Raw genomic sequence first — 14564 nt, 5'->3', positions numbered from 1 at the left:
TCGAGTGTATGAGAACTTTGGTCGTTCCCATGGGCTGGAAATGAGCCGAAGAACGATATATACACCCCGTTCTTCCATCATGCCCCTTCAACCGCTGCGTCCTCGTTCTCTCCGACCACCGCATACCCCTCAAAAACCCTTTTCCATCAATGGAGCAGCAACCTCTGCTTTCATCAGGTACATCTTTCTCTCTGACTCTCACTGTCTTTATCTCTTCTCTCACTTGAGTTCCGGCGGAGCTCGCTGTTTTGGTTACCGGCTATAATTCACAATATATTGAAGGGGAAGCGGGAGGGAAAGCGGAGGAGTCGTGGGTTTCGTACCAGTACGTCGGGAGGAGCCCGTCCGTGCATGCACCCCCATCGTCTGTCGCGGCCGGAAAGGAGTTGAGCGTCGAGGAGATCCGAGCAGCCTCCGTCTTCTCCTCCGACCACTATTATCCGCCTTCCATCCACGGGGCACTCGTCGGCTCTCCTGAGTCCGATTTCTCCCAAGGTACTCGTTTCTAGCTTTAGTCATTAGTCGTACGGGAATCTCTTCTTTGATTGGTACCATTGGCTGGCAAATTAGGGTTTGTACTCCTCTTTGGAGGTACTAAACATTGAGGGAACTCTCCTCTTTCCTATTGGGGAATCTGATCCCGAAGTAGAAAGGTTTTTCTGATCTACCAGTTGTTAGCTATGGCTTGGTTTCATGTGTTTGAATGGCGTGACGAATAATGCCTCATAGTTTTTCTTTGTTAATTTGTGGTCGAGAACTAATTAATGTTGGATTGGGAACAAACTGGAATCCTATAACTTTCACTTAGTATTTATCAACGATATGTCTATGCAGTATGAATAATGTTGCCTTTGACACCAGTTGTTACAGATCAAGCTATTATTCCTCAAGGAGGATACGATGGGTACTCTGGTGGATACAGCTCAAAAGAATTTGGGAGGTCAGTTTTAGCAATGTGCTGTCAAATCTGCTGTTTTCAATTGCCATTTGGTTGATTTTTTATTGAAGATTCTTATTATTGTCGCATCTCGCTTCTTTTTCTTCTTTCATTAGAATTATGATACATTATATGCTGTGGATACAATCTCAGATATTTAATTCGCTGGTACAACCCTTAGCACTAATTAAATGTTTAAAGTAAACAGCCTAGGACTAAAAAATGTTTGTGTATGACAGTCTGTTGGTTGTTAGGAATTTGCTCTATCTGCTGCACAATATTTTGGATTTTGGTTTCTCATGTACATGTTGTAGTTGTTGAATTATTATCCAATAGACAAAAATTTTCACTTCTAAGACCTCAGCAGGCCTCTTCTTTCTTAGCATCATGTAGAAGGTTTTTGTTATAAAAAAATGGTAGTTTAATTGTGTTTAAATTGATTTACAGGCAAATTCTGGATGAAGTGGAAGTACGACAATTACTTATTGACCATGTGGGGCACCGCTGTTGTTGGGGAAGTCAACCTGCCCGTAGGTGGAAAATATGCTCAATTGAGGACTGCAATGTATATGTTGGAACTCTAGAAACTTTTATAGAGGAGAGAGAAACTATTGAAGAAAAAGAGCCATACTTGGGGGGAAAATTTGATGGGAAAGAGAAGGGACAGGAATTTGGGGTGTGGGAATTGGATCTGAGGTCTGAGTTTCCAATGCTTTTTGTGCCACAAAAAGAAACAAGAGTTAAGATCCCTCATTCTGAAGCTGTTGAGAAATGCCCTGGTAAGAGCCTATCATCTACTACTTATGTCTGTAGATTTTTTTTCCCTAAGAGTAAATCATTTTAGGACTAATTTATATTCAACTGCTAATGACTCATAGACCAAGTAAATGACTTGCACATAGTTTAGTTTCACCTTTGGCGTGGGATAATATATCCTATAATTTATCAGAAGAGAACACTTTTTACTCAAAAATCCCTCATGGTGAATTGTTTTTGGAAGCTTCCTTCTTGAGGTAGAATTGTTCCTAGATTTTAGGTTGTCCAACAAAGATTAAGTATGAACTCATTTCTTATTATGTTGACAGTTTTCGTTCAGTGCAACAATCTAGATACCGAGAAGCTTAAAAGGGAGGCCTAGATGGGTAATGTGCTAGATGTTTTGCACTCTTTTGTAGATTTTTCAATTTGCTTCTTTGATGGTTTCAGTGAAATGACTGCTATAACTTTGTAAATATATAGTTGTAGCTCTGTCTCTGTCGTATTACTTCTTCTCGGTGATTGAAATTTAAATATTTAATTTCTAATCATTCTTTTACATCCCTTGAATTATAAAATGTGTTAATGCCAGATGACTGTGCAATTTAACTAGATGCTATTTTTAATTATTTCTATTCAAAATTTTCACCAGCTGCATTATTACCATAATGTGTCAACTGTTATATCCATAAAAACTGGCAGAGTGTGATAGTCGAGGCGATATAGTCTGCCCTACATGTAATGCTGGTCAAGAACGTGGTTTTTACAAGGAAAATCAGATGACCCAGTGTGCTCCTTGTTATGGAAGGGGTTTGATTGCTCATCGAGATGGATCTGATACAATGTAAGCTAGTTGAGCATTCTATTAATAGTGGTTCTAGATTTCTTTTGTTGTCTATGGAAACTTACCAGTATCAAGGTTGTGACAGATGCACAAGATGTTCTGGGAAGGGAATGTTACCGTGTGCAACATGTGGATCCCGGGGCCTTGTGAAATGCCATTCATGTGAAGGACAAGGTTCTCTCATTACACGCAACATTGCTCTTGTTAAATGGTATGTTTCACATTAACACTAAAATTTTTTATCGATTTTGAATGCTGAATTTCAAGGTCTTAACTGGCTGATGCAAATAGAACATGTCTGAATGCCATTGGATTAAAATATTTTTTATGAAAAATAATCACTAGCTTGTCACATTCTTATGTGATGCAAGCCTTTTAGGAGCAGTTGCACCTCGCCTTACAAATTTATATTCAGAATTCTGCATGTTTAATTTGTACCTTCTATTAAGCTAATTCTTTGAATTTTCTATTACCGATTTTCTTTTGACAATTTTGTCTGTGTATAGTCATTTGTATAGTCATTTATACATCACTTATTAAAGAGCTAAAAATTGCAGTTTATGTTTCTGCAGAATCAGGATTTTTTTCCTCAAAAAGTGATGAAACATAATTCACTATGATGCTTGTCCTTATTGGTTGTTTAAGTTCCAAATCAAGGGATGACAATTGACTGATATCATAAATATAAATATCAATGGCTGCAGATGAAACACATTAAGGTTGAATCATGGACATTGAGATGGAATGGAAGTATTCAAGAATGAAACACTATGAACATATTGACTTAGCATTTAGCAAACTTTAGAAAAAAAGAAAGAGGAAGATGTGTTACTGATGTGGCATATACGAGTTGAAATTGAACTAGAGACAAGATCAGCTTTTATGTTTAGTTCATCAAGAGCTCCTCAGATGTAATAAGTTGCAACTTTTGGTACATAATCAAATTCATATCTGTAGTTTGATCCATATTAAAGAAACTATCTGCGTGGTGCCCGAAAACAAGTGTGTATTTACATGAGCTAGTATCTTAGTCCAAATCAATGATCAGCTCCATAATGAGTGGAGCTGAGCCATATATTGATTTCCAGTTAGAAGGATAATGCCGCAGTCTGATGCAAGCAAAGACATTCTATCACAGAATAGTAATCCCTTGCTCACATTGGTGGATTTCAACATAATTTCCTACTAATCATATCCCATATTACAGACATGGATAATGCACCATAGAGAAATCAATTCCGTTTTTATGGTGAACATTTGAGTAGTATCCTTTTTTATGATAGCCACAGAAATAATCTGAGGATTTTCTCTTTCTTATAGCCATGTAGAAGTTTTGTGCCTTATGTCACACAAGCTGTCTTCCTCCTTTTGTATGTGGCATCTTCAACAATCATTGACAATTACCTTTGCTGTTCATTGATGAACCACCCATCCAAATGCTCATCAACATAAACTAATTTAATATCATCTGTGTGTAGAAATAAATCAGTATCGTAGCTTTTTTAGCAGACTAGATTCTTTATGATTATAGAACCTATCCAAGCAAGGTAAGATAGTTCTAACACTTGTACCCATATTAAGGGCTCGCGGAAAAAAATTCTACTTGCATTTTCCCCCCGTTAGTACATCAAATAACGTATAGTACAAAAATACTCTCACAAAATTAGGAAAGTTCTCCAGATTGAACCTTGGTTTAAATTATCGCTTACCAGACTTGATGATGAATCAAACTTCCATGGGCTTGAACTGCATTATCAAATGAGTTAAGTTTGCTGATTTTTTGGCTTTCCTTGGCTACATCAATATTTTTAGGATAAACTTCACATGGCTTACTTGTTTGCTCTGGTTTTAGTGTCAATTTATAATGTATGCTTCATAGATTTAAAACATATCCATCATAATTCTGTGTTCATCTTTCCACCTATTGTTCTCTGGAGAACATTCTGGCGTGTGCCAAATTGTCGTGCTTCAAGAACGTGCGGTTTATCCATTGTATTTGCGTGAAGTTTATCCAGTTCATTCCCATCCAGATATTTATGCTTGTGTTCATCTTATCTTTTGCTTCAGTACAGAAGCAGACTGAGAGCCAATTCATGATATATTGGTCTTATGTGCAGGAAGACGCTCTCCAACCGGAAAGTTAGCGCCACCAGCGCTGCTGCCTCAGTTCCTGATGAAGTGTTCCACAGAGCCAGGGGGGTCCAGCTATGCAACATTCAGGCGTACCAATGCACACCTGCCTTTTTTGCCGATTCATATCTCCTCAACAGGTTCTCATCTGAAGTCATTGCTAATCGCTCTCCGATTCCCCCCACTGCAAGGGTCATCTGTGAGAGGCACATGATCTCTGTGGTACCTGTCACACGAGTGACGATGGGTCATGGCAATCGATCCTTCAGTTTTTATATAATTGGATACAGCAGGGAGGTTTTCATAAGGGACTATCCTAAGAAGTTATGCTGGGGCTTATGTTGTTGCTTTGATTGGCTGAAAGTATAGTGTTCATAGACTAAGTTGGAAATGATAGACTCGTGGATGAAGGCATATGAAGAGTATAATTTGTAGTCGTTTGTGTCTATGTTTTTACGTATAATAAAGGTCTCACACTGCATTGTTTGTATGGAAGCTAAAGACGTGGACGAACACATATGAAGAGTGTGAAATGCAGTTGTGACTTGTATCCATGCTTTATCAATATAATAAATGTTTCGTTCTGCGTTTGTTTTATGGTGTCTACAATAGAGGTGTCAATTATATTCGCGGGTATAGATATTTGTTCCTAATGGTGTCTTCATCTTATATTATTATTACATTATATATATAATATTTTTGTATTTATTATTAATAATCTGAATAAAAAATTATATACTTATAATTAAATTCAATACATATAACTTCAACATTCTAATATTAATCATTAAATTAATTTTATGTTTATTTTTTAATATTTTATATTTTAATAAATAAAATATTTTTATTTTATGTTTATAAATCAATTTTATGAAATAAATTAATTAGGAGAATTTTGGTACAAATTTGTGTATACCTGCAGAAGAACTCGTGCAACGAAACCCGAATACACGAACCGTTGCGGGCTAAGGTGGTCGGTTATGTGCAGATTGGTTCGTTTGCCAAGTCGACCACTTGTTTTTGAGGAGCCCTAAAACATAAAAGAGCCCCAAAGTTGCTTCGTTCTCGCTGCGGTCCGATCTCTCGTTCCCCATTGCTTGTTCCGGCGGCGTCGTATCCTACGACGGTAAGGCTTTCGCTATAGTTCATCGGCATTGTAGGTTATTTTATCTATGGAAGTGAATCTTTGCCCTCTGTTGAACAGTAATGAGCTTTGTTTCTTCGATCGTTACCACTACAATCCCGATGTCCTAACTAAGCTTTGGTTCCACGAATTAAGCTCTTGTTTGTGAATCTTAATTTGATTTCATGTGTAAGTAGCGTAACTGGACCCCCGCCTTCGGTTTCGATTTGTTTGCTAGACGTATGTGCTCAGCAATGCGCCCCTTTCTTTCTCGGTTGTTTATGCTGGGTCTTTTTCTTTTTATTTTTGCATAACAATTATGATCATCTCTGCATCAGGATATTCAACAAGTTCCACAATGGCTACTAAAAACGGCGCAAGCAGTATTGAGAAAGAGCAGGTACCTAAATCTTCTTGTGCATAATATTTTCTCCTCAGTTTGGTCGGTTTATTCTTATCATTGGATATGGACCATGTTGGCAACTGTTATTTGTGTTCTTGATCTCTTATTCTCTGAAATATTTGAATTGTTTTCTTCAAGTTCACTACGGAACTTCTAAACACCGGTCTTTTGCAGAAGAAATATAGCCTTAATTCTTCAATCGGGCAAGACCGTAAATGTATCTTGTCCTTGGGCCTGTCTTCTAGTAAAGTCTTTTGCTTATTCAATCTTGGGTACACGTTTGTGAATGGCATTTTGCAAAATGCAACATAGAAATGCTGAGCTTTACCATACTATGTGATGCTTGTTGCTTCAGCTATAATATGCATGCTTATGTGTAAATGATGTGGATATGTTTTTCTTCTCCGTAGTGTTATTCTTCAAGTATTTAGCAATCCTATAAGGACACTGATGATCTTTTTTACTTCAATTTCATTACCATTGGTATCGTGATTATCTAAGGTCATTTTATCATTTTTCTTTCTATTTTCTATGAACTTATCTTATAGTCTTCTAACCTAATTGTGCAGATTTTTGGAATGGCAGAGAAAGAAATGGAGTACAGGGTGGATCTCTTTAACAGGTAAGCAGCCTTCAAATGTAAAATATTAAAGTTACTTAGCATCAATGCCCGGTTGATGTTCTCCATGCTTTGAAAATTCCCATAAATCACGTGTCTGGGTTCTTTGTATTTTCCGTTGCTTAAACTTCACCAGTTCACCTTTCTTCATCTGTTGGGAACAACCTCTGCTAACTCGGGTTCTTGCTTTGATGGAGAGAAATGCTCCATAAAAGCTGATTGAAGGTAATAAGAAATTAAGAGTATTACATTATTCGGAAAACAAAATAACAAAGGTTCAGACTTCTTTGGAGCTTGTGAGCACCCTTAACCATAGAGAATTATATGCTTAGGGCTTAACTTATTTGAAAGGGAACTTTTTCAATCGTCATGCTGTTGCCCTGACTTAGCCAACCTTATTGAGTTACAGAGCTAGCTGGCCTTGTGTAACTCGATACTAAGGCTGGCTGATCCTTTACACAGATGGCTTCACCTGGTGCTCTTTTATTCAGGCTGGGAATAATCCTTTCAAGTCAGGTCCCTGCTGTAGTCCACCTGCTAATACCTTTAGGTGTTCTTTCAGGGTCTTGGATTTGGTCTTTTAGACTTTTTCAAACTCATCCCTCTGTTGGCCCAGTCAGAATGAGCGCTTGCTGCAGCTGCCAAAGGATGTATCACATTTTGTGGCTCCCACAGGAGCTGACCCAGCCCTTCATCAGTGCAGCAGTCTGGCTGGTTGCTGATGGGATCTGGGCGTAAACTGGAGCTGGGCACATCAGCCTCATGTCAGGCCTCAAGATGATGCAATGATAATTATAAACATTATCATTCTCATTCTACCAGTTTGGTATAGCTTACAAAAGAGGACTCTCTTTATTTTTCTAAAGGTAGAAAAAAGGTGCATCATTTGAAATTTTAAACTTTAACATGGTCAACATGTCACCAAATGTTGAGGTTCTAAATTTGAATCTGAAATTCATCCAGGTAGGTCTTTGCTACTTATATGGTAACTTGTATAACAGGTGGAATCATTTGACATTTTTTCTTTATTTTTGAAACAGGCTTACACAGACATGTTTTCAGAAATGTATTGAGAAAAGGTTTGTCATGCTACAGTTACAACTTTTTTATGGTCTGTTAGCACTTTGTTTTGCTCTTCATGACCTTATCTTTTTCTATATTTAACATCTGTTTGCTCGGTGACATGATAGATTGATGTATTTTGCTCTCAAAATATTTTTGGAAGATTTCTTTTCTCTAGAGTAGAAATTTGTGTTGACTTTCCTTTAAAATGATTAAATCATCAAATGTTGTTGTTTGTACTGAGCAAGTAATTAACTAACAACTACCCTTGATATTCTTTCCAGGTATAAGGAATCTGAGCTCAACATGGGTGAAAACAGTTGCATTGATCGCTGTGTTTCAAAATATTGGCAGGCAAGATATTTGGAGTTGCAGACTTTTATGTAATGTTGTATTTAGTTAAGTGGTCTTTGTACATATACTTTCATGTAAGTAAAAAAGAGAATAGATACATCTAAAATCAAGAAGCACCTTACAAATTATTGTCTTCAAACTCCCCTTCAGTTTATTAGATACCATCATTACATATCAGTGCAAAAGTAAGAAGAGAAGCTCATTGAGGTTCAGTTGGATTGTGTGTGAAGATAATTTTAAGTGGAACAATAGTGATATATGTAGATGCCCCAAAAGGATGAAAGGGACTTATATGATAGGTGATGGGATAGTCATAAAAGTTCTTTACATATATCATATTGTTGAGTTCTGTAGAGTAAATACTACTAGTAATTTGCTATGTAAATGTTTCAGACATGTTGGCATTCATATATGACAATATATTATATATGTCTTTGATGTCAGTCTGTCGTCTTTTTAGTGTCTGCCTGATTTATCATTGTTAAATCTGCAAGTTGCTTACATCACTCTATTCTGAAAAGTCCTCGATCTATTTTGGGTTATCATTGCATTGGAGCTTTTTGTAACCTTGGTGTTCCTTATTTTATTTTAGGGGGAAAAAGTGTGTATAATGTGCAGAACTTCATGGAATGTGAGCTTTTAGGAAAGGAAAATAAATCATCCAAATAATATTTCTTTTATCCTGTACTTAAGACTCCCTCATTTTGATTACCACATTCTAATAATTGTTTGATAGTTGATCAGTCATTTCTGAAGAGAGCACTCAAACTTTGTTAAAATGGACTTTTACTTTTGCTAACTGTTAGTTCATGCTGCTTGCTGTTACCAGATTTTTATGGTACCGTGAAGAAATATTATCTTAGTCTCCATGATTGTGGTATTTGCAGGTGACAAATTTAGTAGGGCAACTACTTGGTTCAAACAGGCCTCCGATGTGAAGCATCTGATGCTTTTCAGACCAATATGCTATTTCACAATTGGCAACATACATCAAATGATCATGCAACACATTCTGCTTTACTTTGGACACAGAGAGAGGCAACATCTAAGATAAACTTGTTTAGAGAGAAGATCATGCTTTCTTTTTTTGGTCTTATGATTACTTGTTTAACGGTGACTTTTTTGGGCATCTTTGCGTTCATTATTCAACAGCAGTTGGGATATAAAATCAGTTTGTTATCTAGCCACACATGCTAAAAAATGTGTGGAAGATTGGTTACTACTCATTCCTGCTCTTTTTACTTGACAATTCCCATAATGAAAACTGGCACCAGACCTTATACATAATCGTTGTCTCTGTTTGTTGATTATTGAATAATGCTGCTTGACATGGCTGGTCCAGTTTGACAGGCAGCAGATAATTGTGCCTCTTTGGGGTTATGCTGCCTCCTCCACTACGTTAAGCTACCATCTTATGATAGTTTTCTTTTACAATTTTCATGAAGCATAGAGAGAACATTTACATAATCTTAGATTTGGATATTCGAATGGTTAGATTCTGCCTAATGCTAGGTTGATGTTAATACTAGCTCAGTTTTGGTGATTTAAGTTTGGTTTAATGACCCCAGGTGTAGTCATCTCCATTGTTGTTCGTAGATTCGAGTGCATGTGCTGCGGGGTCGTCATGTCAGATTCACTTGGAGACACACATCACATGGTTGGTGGATCCGTGGATGTGACCATCTCATCTACCTGCTGCTGCTGCATACCTGTATAGTTTGTGAAGTTTAAAGCAGGACAAATTTGCCCGTTATATTCCTTCAACGGCTATCTGAATCAGATCATCAGCCTTTTATCACCTTTACGCAATGAATAGCTAATGGACACAAGCAGATCGCAGATAGCCGTAAATGGAGGTTGGTCTTCTTCTATCACCCTTTACCGCGATGAATAGCTAATAACAGTAGAAAAAACAACTGCAGAATTACTATACCGTACTCCAGTCTATAATATATGAGGCAGACGATCAAGCTCTCCTAACAGGCGAAAGCGGTGGATGATTTGGTACATAGGCTTTGGCAGCACTTCGCCCCAGCTGATCATTCACGGTTTGTTCCTGCAAGTTTTTTGGTTCTGCTGGATGATTGCAGGGCTTCCTGCCGTGGAGCGCTGCTATGCAAATAGCTAAAGCCTGAAGCAAAGAGATGGATGATCGAGACTCCACGGTGTAGAGCCCCTGCTTGAAGGCAACAATGCTGAAGGCGGCATGTCTTCTCTCTTTCGATCCGCCCTGAGAGAGTTCAACAGCCGTTGTTATCTACTTGAAACCAACACAGCCAGGAAAGCAACAGATGACCGGTTAGGCTGCCATACCTGAATCGATAGTTCAAGTCTTTGAGTACCATCTGCGGTTTGACGGGCTTGGAAAGAACACGAGGTATTATTGTGCTGCTCTTGAAACTTGTCGCTGAGAATAGTTAGCATGCAACCCTCATCCCATCCTCCGCAATCGCATGCTCCTCCTGATCTCCATCTCTCTATCAACGGCGAGGGCTCGCCATCGGTCGACGAGCCATGAACCCCACTTGGAAGTATCACTCGAAGCCGATCTGTCTGCAAGCATTTCTCATCACTCGAAGCACTTGTATTTCCTGCTGGATTCGTCGACTCGGTGGAGGAATCCGACTTGCACATGTATGGTGGTACCACCCTAACAACAATGGCAGCCAGCTCGCTCATAGCTGAAGAGTCAACAGACTTGTCATACGTCGGTGATGGATGAGCACCGAGCAGAACGAACTCTCTCGCAACACGAGACCTGCCATTGTCGTAGCTCCTCGTCTTGCAGTGTGAAACCTTCAGCTGGGCAACAACATGGGAGATCAACTGATGCCTCTTGTCTTTGTTCCCGTAGTTGCTCCAGAACATGCTTTTCTTCTTGGCACTGTTCACAGAGAATATCCTATATATGCACTCCAGATCATCACTACCGTCGAGGCTTCTCATTGTTATTGCCGCTGCAAGTACTTGGCTGTCACAAGATGAGAGCATGAACAGCGGGAGGCCATTCTTCCAAGCAACTTGAAGAAGAGCTTGCTTCATCGATGCCGCATGCCTTTCATCAGGTAATTGACTTGAAGTAATCATGCTTCTCCCTGCAGGACATGCAGAGTCTACACCTGTGTTTAAGGGCTTGCGCAACCCATGGGAAGGCATGTCCATTCTACTTAGCTCACAAGAATGGCGACCGCTCCATGAGGCTGCAGATGCCCCTGTCGAATGAACATTGTTCTTCGGCTTCAGTATAGGATCCAGCATCCTCCTCAGCGGGCTTTGCCTGTGCTTATTCTTGAAGGTTGCTTGATCTCCAAGTGAATTATATGGACAAGAAACAGGATCAAATTGCTCTCTGCATGAAGCTTCCTTCGAACTAGAACTTCTGCTCATCCTTTTTAGAACAGTACTTGAATGGTCAGATGATTTCTTTCCTGCCACAGCCGTCACTTTTGCTTCAGACATCCTGGATTCTTGGGCTGTATTGGCTCCAGGATGATGCTTGCAGAGACCTCTAGAGAATAGTTCAGTGTCTCCGTTTCTGCATATGGATTTATCGTTTGGTACTGCACTTTCTGATGGAAGAGTGCAGCACATGTCATGTTCATCTTCCGGAACGGCAAGAGGTAGAGGGCATGAGTGAGGAACCTGAGGATATCGATGGATGATTTCGACATCGTCAGCTAAAGTACCTGAATGACTGCAGCCACTTCCCTCGGCCAGCCAGTCGTCAGTGGTTAATGGGGGGGAATCAGAACTAAGCCATCCACTGTCGATGCTCTCTGGAAGATGATCCCATCTTCCTTTGAGATCCTGGGAAAGTTGTGGCATATGGTTGGCCTTGGATTGACACTCTTCTGCTTTCATCATGCTGCCATTTGGGTCCTCTGCCATTCCAGTTACAGTAGCATCATCAATCTTGTAACTTGAAGGTGGAGTTGTAGAACGTGGAACTCGCAGTACCTCGCAGGACATGGCTTCCAAATCTGATTCTTTACTGTTACATGCAACATGTTTGTGGCTTAAAACATCAACACAAAAGTCTCCATCATGATCCTTATCACTTCCACCAGGAAACTTGGTGCAAGAAATCCTTGAACCAGGAGAGCCTTCTATATGTCCAGAATCTTCTCTTTCAGATGCAACAGGAGATTTCTTCCCTCGAGATAGAGGACTAGAAATGGTTCTACAAGATTGGTTGGAGAATCCAAATGTAGAAAATGATGAGGACTCAGTGCTACTAGATGTCGAGTCTCCACCTCCCACATCCGTGACACATTTCTGGTGGTATGTCCATCTCTCAAGACGCCCCCAATCCAGAACTCCAAAATTCAGTGCTTTTCCATGAATGTCATCTCCTTTCTCGATGCGCTGAAGATAAAATGGCACATTTGACATGTTCATAACTGGTTCATCGATACCGGTCACTGTCCTACCGGGCCATGGCTTTTGAGAAGTCCTTAGAGGTGATGCGACTGAGTTTTTCTTCATCTTGTGCCGATCTTTGGCCACTGTTCTGGGGAGCTTTTCGGAATTTAGGGCCACAAACTTCTCTACGAGGTCAACATTCTTGATTTTGCTTGGGAATGAACAGTTCTCCTTGTACGATCTCGAGCGGTGAAGCTGAAGTGAGCTCTTTCTTTCATGTTTATTGAACAGCATTTCTGGTGTTCTTTCATCCTCTGCTTCAACTGCTGGTATTCTGAAAGGCATGATTGGTTAGTTCTCTTCCAAAAATTTCTATCAGCTTTCCTTGTCTTCGCTGCAGCTTGTTTCTTATACGGCACAATCGAATCGCCTGCGATTAGCTCTCACAACATGACCGTGTAAGCTCCCGATTTCCTTTATCATGTTGAGGGATAACGAAGCTTCGCATGCGAACATCTTCGAGTGGAAGAGTGCACAATGCTGCCTGCATCAAAGAAAGTTCATGATCCATAAGTACAATTACTACAGACCGAAGCTTCATTTGGACACACTTCAAGAACAAAATTACATCGCAGTGATCTTAATTGGTGAAGAACTACGGACCTTAACGCCAGAACGAAGAATGCGAGAGTTCTATTACTATTCACTACAGTGTATCGCTTTGTAGCATGTATAATTACTTTCATTTCATCTACAAGCCAAAGGGGGCAAAAAGGGTATGTAGAGGCGATGAACGGAGAGTCTCCAGAAGCTCAACGAAGTTGGACATCGCCCAATTCTGATCACTCCAGACTATGAAGTTTCTCAATTTTAAGCAACAATTTTTCTTTAATTTGAGCTGCTACTACGCATCAAACAAATGCATACGATCAACAAAAGAAAAAGGCCCTAAAAAAGATATATCTTTTTTTCTTCTTCACCAACCGCACTGGTCCTGAGAAGTGCATCTACTGCCATCCGGATACTCTGAACTCGGCAATGCTTACATTCTTGGGGAATGGTAAGAAAGCGGCACTAAGTTTAGGCAAGCAAGCAGGGCGGAAACAAAAGAGAAGAGAAGAATCGCAACAAGGGACTAAAGGGAGCAGACATGAACTAGCCATTAGGAGGAGGATTCAGAATGAGGCCATACCGAAAAGGAGAACTCCTCGAGATGTGCATCTGCTTTGCCCCTTCTTCCCTGTTTCGCTGAGAAGAGTTCACCGTGGCCCCGAGGGACCAAAGTAAGAGAGAGGAGCAAGATCAAACCAGAGAGCGAAGAGAGGAGAGACTTGGCGATCGCTTTCGTAAGGATAGGAGTAGTGCGGGGAGAAGCAGAGCGGCAGGCGGTGTCGTCCCTACCGATGAGGAGGAATCAGCCACCAGAGGCGGTGGGGCGGACCGGGAGCAGCGGAGGCGCGTCTGTTGTGCCTTCGGATCGTTGTGGAAGGCCAGCTGGCGGAGGGAAAGAAAACGACGGGCGGAGGTCGCTGAAAGCGAGTCGTGCAGAGCTTCCCCCCACGCCCTTCCCACTCCGCCAAAGCTGTGGGTCCCGCACCGCTCTCCCCCCTCCTCTCTCTCTCTCTCTGTCTGTGTTAGATCTAAATGTCGCATACTCTCGCACTTATATCTTCGTAGAATAATTAACGTCACCATAAAATGACATTATCTAAGTCGAATTAATTGAATTATATATATATATATATTAGTGAGTTCACTTGACAATTTTGACTGTGAAGTCAATGTTATGGGCCACTGCAGCATGTGATCTCATGTCTGCACCAAACCAACCCCCACAAGTGTGTCCTCGCCTGACAAAGACGTGTGCGGGGAGGGACGGAGGTGGGAAAAGAATAGCTCCACCAATGGGGCCCACCATATAAACTATTGCCAGCTGTCCACGTCACAGTACGCATGTAATTAAGTTTACATTGA

The 14564-nt window shown here is 40.3% G+C and overlaps 3 protein-coding genes across 4 annotated transcripts; 2 read left to right on the top strand and 1 right to left on the bottom strand.

Annotated features, from left to right (window-relative positions):
- Positions 1–44: 44 nt before the first annotated feature.
- LOC135614875 (uncharacterized) lies at positions 45–5251 on the top strand. Of its 2 annotated transcripts, none has more exons than XM_065112709.1 (7): positions 45–177; positions 283–495; positions 871–940; positions 1385–1716; positions 2396–2537; positions 2623–2748; positions 4655–5251. In XM_065112709.1, exons 1-7 carry the CDS (start codon positions 150–152, stop codon positions 5034–5036), a joined length of 1293 nt encoding a protein of 430 aa, XP_064968781.1. In that variant the 5' UTR covers positions 45–149; the 3' UTR covers positions 5037–5251. The 2 variants fall into 2 exon arrangements, with proteins under 2 accessions (XP_064968781.1, XP_064968780.1); XM_065112708.1 differs by having other exon boundaries at positions 862–940.
- Positions 5252–5658: 407 nt separating this feature from the next.
- Positions 5659–9515, top strand: LOC135614874 (mitochondrial import inner membrane translocase subunit TIM10-like). The gene is made up of 6 exons (XM_065112707.1): positions 5659–5793; positions 6129–6190; positions 6763–6815; positions 7853–7891; positions 8159–8228; positions 9116–9515. Exons 2-6 carry the CDS (start codon positions 6149–6151, stop codon positions 9164–9166), a joined length of 255 nt encoding a protein of 84 aa, XP_064968779.1. The 5' UTR covers positions 5659–5793; positions 6129–6148; the 3' UTR covers positions 9167–9515.
- Positions 9516–10069: 554 nt separating this feature from the next.
- On the bottom strand, positions 10070–14175 carry LOC103987852 (uncharacterized). The gene is made up of 3 exons (XM_018828081.2): positions 13783–14175; positions 10542–13134; positions 10070–10458 (listed from the first exon to the last, which is right to left on the bottom strand). The coding sequence occupies exons 2-3, from the start codon at positions 12933–12935 to the stop codon at positions 10195–10197; spliced, it is 2658 nt and encodes an 885-aa protein (XP_018683626.2). The 5' UTR covers positions 12936–13134; positions 13783–14175; the 3' UTR covers positions 10070–10194.
- Between the last annotated feature and the right edge of the window lie 389 nt (positions 14176–14564).

Source organism: Musa acuminata, chromosome BXJ2-6, assembly GCF_036884655.1.
Source record: "Musa acuminata AAA Group cultivar baxijiao chromosome BXJ2-6, Cavendish_Baxijiao_AAA, whole genome shotgun sequence".
In the NCBI taxonomy this organism is placed as follows: domain Eukaryota; kingdom Viridiplantae; phylum Streptophyta; class Magnoliopsida; order Zingiberales; family Musaceae; genus Musa; species Musa acuminata.
This window is presented reverse-complemented; position numbering and strand designations above follow the sequence as displayed.